The following is a 7,283-nucleotide window of genomic DNA, read 5'->3' as shown; positions in this document are numbered from 1 at the left end:
TTTTGAATTGCTATAACTTTTCATTTTCTTGGTCAATTTTCACAAATCAAATTGCAGTTTATAGAAGCATTTAACAAGCTCGCGGTAAAAAAAAATCAGATGTAACAGACATTGCGAAGTACCCACAATTAATAAAATAAAAACTAACACCATAAAACGAATGGCACGCATAGACTAATAATTGACGGCTGTACTCGCAACCAGTATCGGATTGTCGATGCCACAGTAAAGATCAAAGGACTGTACGCACGTGCTATGTTCGAGAGCGGAGATGTGCGTCCTTCTGTTGAATTACCTTGGTGGGAAAAGGTGCTTGAATGTGCTACTGTAGCATATAGTTTACCAGCTTCTGTACACCATTCTATTTGTAATTGTTTGTTGTTTTTTTTTTTGTTCATTGATGTTTAAAATTGTTGAATAAATGTAACTGTATTATTTTTTTCAAAAAACTATGAATTCAATAATCATTTTGATGGGTTTTAATCATCATTCTCACTGGTTTTATCGAAGTTAATAGAAGGTAAGAACTCAAAAATATTGAAACAACATCTGGGTTCCCCAGTCCTTCGACGACGCCCTTCATTATTATCTTTAGTCCAATCATGTTTATAATGATTCTATTGATATTTTGATCAGTTAGTATCTGTTAATAATTTTGTTACTGGATGTATATAAAAATGTACATAAAGACAATTTGATAACAGTACTATATGTAAAATGCCCTATATTTTGTGACGCAGTACTTTTAAATTAACTAAATCGATACTGATGTAGAATAATGTAACAATACGGATAATGAATAAGGGATATAAAATGGAAACTTGCAGTAAAATGATTTATTTGGTGAATACAAACAATATAATGTTGTGACAATAAAAGTATATCATTCTCACACGTTTATTGTTTGCTGTAGTCTTTTTCATTTGTGGCCATATAATTAGGGAATGTAATCTCATGTGGGCTGGTGTAACATGATGAGATGAGATACCAACATAGGTTGTAATAATTAACCATGGATTGGTGTACTCGTGGATGAGGTAAACATGTACGAGATAGCCTGCTATGAGTTTGGATAATGTGGTATAGTCTGGGCAAGTCCGATATTGGTAACCTGGTACAAGTTGGAATACCTCATGGGTGTCTGAAGAACCTGTAAAACGGCTGGGGTAAGGTAGCTTTGCATGGACTGGGTTACTTGGGATCCTAGTATGGGCTACTTGGTATCCTACTATGGGCTAGAGTAATGCACAGAAATTCTACATTATTTGTGCTTCATTAGCAGCATGCTCCAAAATGTCAGCAGCTGTATCACCACCAATTAAATGATGGAATGTTCAGGATGTTCTGATCACAATTAATTTATCTTTTTTAAAAAATCACAAGCCTCAACACCAACAAAGTTTGTAATACTATGTTTCACTCATCATCATTCACATCAACATCATCAAAAAGTAAGTAAAAAGTGTTGAAAAAGACTTAAATTAAAAGGATAATTACAGTAAACAAAAAAAAAACACAACCTGGCAGAGAGGTACATGTAATAGTATGTATTATATAGTATTATTTCAAATGTACAGTTAATACATATTCTTTACATTTTCCATACTGTATCTACATCACATATGCTACACTTATACTGTACATAAATCTTCTGAAGTCTCAGTCAAATTTAACAACTGATTCAAAACAGGATCAGGCATATGCACTTGTCCAACCAACATGTGTTTACCCACAAATGCACATGCTTATTATGTTTCAGCTGTTGTTTTGTGGCACCATAACAAAATGCTAGGGCACGGCTTACTGGAGTCCAGTGTTTATCTGGTCTTTTTTTTTCTGGTACTTTTTTTTCCCATTTAGAAAGACTTTAATGGACCAGCTGCCCATCGACATTAATGATTATTTCCAAATAAATATAAAATTTCAGAAAAAAACGTTTTTCCTTTAACTCAGTCCTACCACCAGAAATATTCGAATTTGGATCTTAAAAATATAAACTATCATATAAATAAAATAAATATATGATTTGAACAACTCAGTGTGTCCGACAATGTTTGGAATGTCATTTGGGTAGTGTACTAAAATACCTGTAGAGGGCGCTTATGTATTGGAAATTTACAAACATTCAACTATTTTTGAAGAATAAATTGGTCGATGAATTCATTCTGCTCGGCCTCTTCTTTCTGCAATGCTGCATATTGCATTCTGTACCTGAAAATAAACAAAGCTTAATTGAAATACGAAATTAAAGTATTCAATAATGATGTAGACACCATATTGCCATAGAGATGAGCATCATTATTAGATGCATGTGTGATTCATTGTGTTGCCATGGAGCTGCGCGTTAACATATTTAGACGCACGTATGTTTATTATTAAACGGGCAGTTTTGTTTATGTTGTGTCCAGTCGATATATATATATATTTTTTTAAATCGTCTTTTCTTGGATTGATTACTGAGTTGACATTGAATATAGTTGTCTCTTTTCATTGTTTTACTATCAATAAATACATGTTTGACTATTTCTAAAAGATTTGTTTCTTAAGACAAATTGACAAATGTATTAATTTCAATCGGAGACAAAAAATGAATAACTATACTATTGGTATCATCATTATAACAAGTCAGTTATGACTTCCATCACCTTTCTATGACCCTTTTAAATGAAACTGCTGATTGTAGAGAGGTTGCTATTATAATCGTATCAAACTGCTGGTTGCAGTGGCCGGTTGCTCAGTGATTACTGTGCGTGTGCATTAGTTGTGCATACTAGAATGATTTGTTAGTAAGTGCACTGACACGCTTCGCACAGCTCTTCCCGATACGAAGAAGATGAATAACGTGATTGTCGTTTAGGGGTTATAGGTAGACCTAACTTCCTGGTACACATTTGTTTAATAGATCCAAATGTATTATTATAAATTATTTTAGCAATGCCATATTTTTCAGTTCCTTTATAGGAACTTTTCTCATAACCATTATGCCTTTCTAGGCCTTGTCTAGAACGGTCTAGGCTTCATTCGTCTTAACCAGCGCCGTAGAATGAGAATTGTTGGGTTTGCTGTGTGCGTTCATAGCTTGGCCTAAACGAAAAATATTCCATCGTAATGTACTAAAGTAAAATCACCACAGCTTTGAGCTTTTTGCACACGAGACGCAAAAAATTGCCACTAGGTAGAAATAGTGATTAGTCTGGAAAACGAAAATTCAGTGCAAATGAAATGACGTCACCACTGTGCATTTTATTTGTGCACTTTAACATTATGGAATTTTCCCTAGGGATTATTTATGTGTATCATCAAATGAATGGGGTAGTAATGAGAAGTCCACACCATTTCATTATCATTATATTGATCTTAATTTGTTTGTGCAATACTCATACAAAATTTAAAAATCAAATACAAAAAAATCCAGCATTCCACTCAGATTTCTAAGCATCCCGATTTTTTGGGATGCCTACCTTAGATTGTGGAATGCTTCACTATTAGGCTAACATATTATAATACTGTTTAATTTTTGTGTTTTATATGGAGGGTAATGTTGTTTGCATAAATACAGTCAAATCAAATCAATGAATTCCTGTGTTGATAATGTTTTCTCACCTTTCTAATTGCATTTTTTTCTCAGCTATAAGTGCATGCAGCTGCTGCTGTTGAGCTTGCCGTTGCTTTGCTATGGACTTGAGCAGATTTCTTGAGCCAATGGCCTGCAAATGATAAGTCAAGACTACTGTACCACCTGTCAGAAGCATGAATACTTAAAAGTCTACCAACTTAAGATTAGGGCCTTTATCAAAACCTGAAATGAGGCAATGTGGGGACGAAGAGGGGAGACAGATCAAGGGAATAACAGATGGGGGTCATCACAAATGCTGACTTGCATGCCTAATCGAGATGTAAAAGCATTGAGCAGGAGAAGGTATGGGAGGGGTATCCATTGTTCTTTTGAAAATAAGCTTTATAGGGCATTCTACGATCAGAAATTATTATGTTATGGAGTATCTTATGACCAGAAGTGATAGTAAAGTCAAAATTGATTGATTGATTGATGTTTTGTTTTTCAATTCTGTTAGTGGCAACATACGTTGCTGTTGAATGGTGAACAAATAAAATAAATAAACACCTTCCTATGATTTCTTAATATAATTTACCTTACTATCGGCTGAGAAATGTAGTAAACTCTTAAATTCCTTTTTAACATGATGATAATGTGTACCCTCTATGGTAGTATGCATGCTTGTAGCGTGTGGTTTTTATAAATCTTTCTGAGTTCCACAAACATTTTGAAATGCTGAAATCGACAAAAGTCTATTTTTCTTTTTCCTCAACATTTTTTCTCCCTCTTTTTATATTTTGGGAGGACTGACATGGACCTATGTGGCCCAACTCAGGTGGGCAACAAAGGGATCTCGACATAACGTGTAATTTTGAGTTCCTAGGGTTGAGACTAAATTAACATTTTTTTAGTACCTTCATTTTTTCTTTCTCCACTTCATTTGCTAGTTTGTCCATCATCATAATAAATCCACCAACAATTTTCTGGAATCCATCAATCTCTAAAAAGGGAGAAAATAACTTAATAATCAACTTTATTTTACTCACTCTATTTCTTACTATACACCACAAATACCATGACCATGTGGTTGCAAGAATTATTAAATTATCACACGAAAACAGATACAGATTAACAATATAACAACAAAAACAGTGCGAATGCACTTCATGCACTTGTCAATTGTAGTCCCGCACCTTTCCCCCACCCGGACCATAGCGGGGCACTAGCCGGGACTGAGCCAGGGACGTACACATAGTTGTGTCCCCATAGTGCCGGGACATACCTAAAATTATATGTAACCGGCCTCGAAATTTTACACGTTAAGAGTAGCCAGGGTTTCAAATGTAGTGCTGTCAGATGGTTGGTCCTACCTAGCCTACACTAGGCCTAGGCATTCAGCAATTGCTGTGTGTTTTGGTAATTAAAAAATCGCACACTACTGGTACTCCACGCCTACCATCATAGTTCCATTTTTCATAGGTCACGGTATAAATTACATAATAAAATTTGAACCTCCACCACACAACAAGGACCGAAGTGACAACATGAGTGTGTTGCGTGAAAATTTGTGAACTGTGTATTTGACCTAGTTTGCTTCAAAAAATACACGTGAGCCAAGGCAAGGAAATCTGTTTCTACTTTTGTGTTAATTCTATCAATCAGTTGAATCAATCAATCAATTTTCTTTTCCAATGATAAATCAATAGACTCCCAGGAATATAATTGACAAGCAAGTGCATTAATTAGGCAAAAAGAAGGGTTTTAAGTAGACAAGTAGATAGGCACCACACGATGGGTGACGTCACACACTTCAATTAGTGTCATTAGCCCAGTTCAGCATAGCGTGTTTTTGTCAACAAAGGCCTTAAGAAAAATATTCATATAAAATGCTTTTTGATTGGTTGAGACGTTTTCATCAGGTCAATCAGGTCACTCAGGGGCCGAAGTAGTACACCATTTTGATTTTTTTCCGAAATCGGTCAACTTTTATAGAAGTTATCAACTTTTGAAAATTTAATTAAAATTCTGCGTTTTTTCTAGAGAATTGCGAGTAATAAAGTTCAATTTTTTTAATAACGAAGATTAGTCTAAGAGTTTATTTGCCAAATATAAATGTAATATGAGGCGTAGCAATATTTTTTTTTTTGGCACCGCAAAACCGACAATCAGCTGTTGATCGGCCATCGTGTACACGAGGTAAACCATAACAATCTTTTAATGATAGTTTTAATTCTAGATTACCACTGGTAATATTTTTATTTTTCATTTGTAACTTAATTTAGTACATAATTATTATTCCCAGCCCCGAAACCTAGACTCAGAAATACCGGGATGGTGTCCGAGGGAGGGGGATAGTTTTACTTCCAGATTAATTCTGTATAGTTTTTATTATGTTATAGTTGCACATTTTATACACCATTAATGCCCGTCACAAATTGCGCCAACATTTTGTCGGACACTGCAATTACTATGGGAATGCAAGCACAATAAAACTTTTTTTATGACTTATTTTTTTTAATTAATTTTTTTTTTTCAATTTTTCCCAGAATTTCAGAATTGTGGGTCAAAGGTCATCTGAAAAATTAATAAATTTTCGGTTCGTTGTGTATTAAGGCTACATGACCAATATAACTTGCAGTAAAAATTTACAATCAAAATGTACATTATTTTTTAGCATTTACAAAAATTAACAGAAATATATGGCAAAAAGTGACAGAAATATTATTGTTAACATGCAACTTTCTAATCACGCGCTCAAATGTTTATAAATAAAACCATAACATAACCAGTGGCTCAATTTTCCTCAAATAAAGTTTTTTTATGATACTGAGAATAGGCCTAAGTATTTGTGCTATTTTTTGTTTTATTTTATGTTCAACTTTGTATTTATGATGTACCTAAAGTAGAGCATAGGGCTAGGCTAAGCCATTAGTCTAGCTAGGTCTCTAGTTAGGCCTACCTAGCCACGCCAGAAAACCTGATTTGATGATGGATGGAGGCTAGACCTAGGCTATAAGGCTAGGCCCCTCCTAGCCTAGGTAGCTAGGCCTATGCAAGTAATGTCAGTCAAATTTAGACAAATATTAATGTTATTATACATACTCTCAACAAAGTTTTTACACTCATCTTTCAGCTCAACCGTTTGCTGTTGAACATCAGGTTCTAAAACTCGAATTTTATTAAGTTCGTCGAAATGTAACCCTGCTTTTGCTAGAGCCTCATCAGCCATGACTAACAGCTTCACCAGCCCAGGCGTCTGGTTGTTTTGGTGATCGTCGTCGCGATGCGACGCGCCCATACGGAATGTTGAAATACGACGACTAATGGCGGCGGTATATAATATGGTTCCCGTATGAGGAGGTCCTGGCGTCTGATTTATTAACATTTTGTCGAAATTCAGTAAGTATTCTTCACTACACTGGGACGTAGCCAGGATTTTGAAAGGGGGGGGGGGGAACCGTTATGCGAATTACGTAGGGGCGAATCCCCCTGTGAAGTAGCGCCATCTGAACGTTCTTAGGACTGTTTGAGAGGATAAAGTGAAAATTGCAATAGACGCATTATAAATAAGACCAAAAATAATTATATTATAAATCAACAGTGGCAGATCCAGGAATTTTCGAAAGAGAGGTGAACCAGGGAGGGACATTCACAGACTGAGGAACCACTCACTTCAGCCCCACCATGGCTGGGGCTGAGGTAAGAAAATTTATGATTAGGGCATCTC

At 35.3% G+C, this 7,283-nt stretch overlaps 1 protein-coding gene across 1 annotated transcript; it reads right to left on the bottom strand.

The window, feature by feature from the left end:
* Window positions 1-1,538: 1,538 nt before the first annotated feature.
* Window positions 1,539-6,830, bottom strand: LOC117117501 (intraflagellar transport protein 20 homolog). The gene is made up of 4 exons (XM_033261807.1): window positions 6,659-6,830; window positions 4,471-4,556; window positions 3,604-3,707; window positions 1,539-2,211 (listed from the first exon to the last, which is right to left on the bottom strand). The coding sequence occupies exons 1-4, from the start codon at window positions 6,783-6,785 to the stop codon at window positions 2,130-2,132; spliced, it is 399 nt and encodes a 132-aa protein (XP_033117698.1). The 5' UTR covers window positions 6,786-6,830; the 3' UTR covers window positions 1,539-2,129.
* Between the last annotated feature and the right edge of the window lie 453 nt (window positions 6,831-7,283).

The sequence above is a fragment of the Anneissia japonica genome, unplaced genomic scaffold (assembly GCF_011630105.1).
Source record: "Anneissia japonica isolate Jap-2015-1 unplaced genomic scaffold, ASM1163010v1 scaffold288303_len28160_cov184, whole genome shotgun sequence".
NCBI lineage: Eukaryota > Metazoa > Echinodermata > Crinoidea > Comatulida > Comatulidae > Anneissia > Anneissia japonica.
The sequence above is the reverse complement of the archived record's forward strand: the minus strand, read 5'-3'. Positions and strand labels throughout refer to the sequence as shown.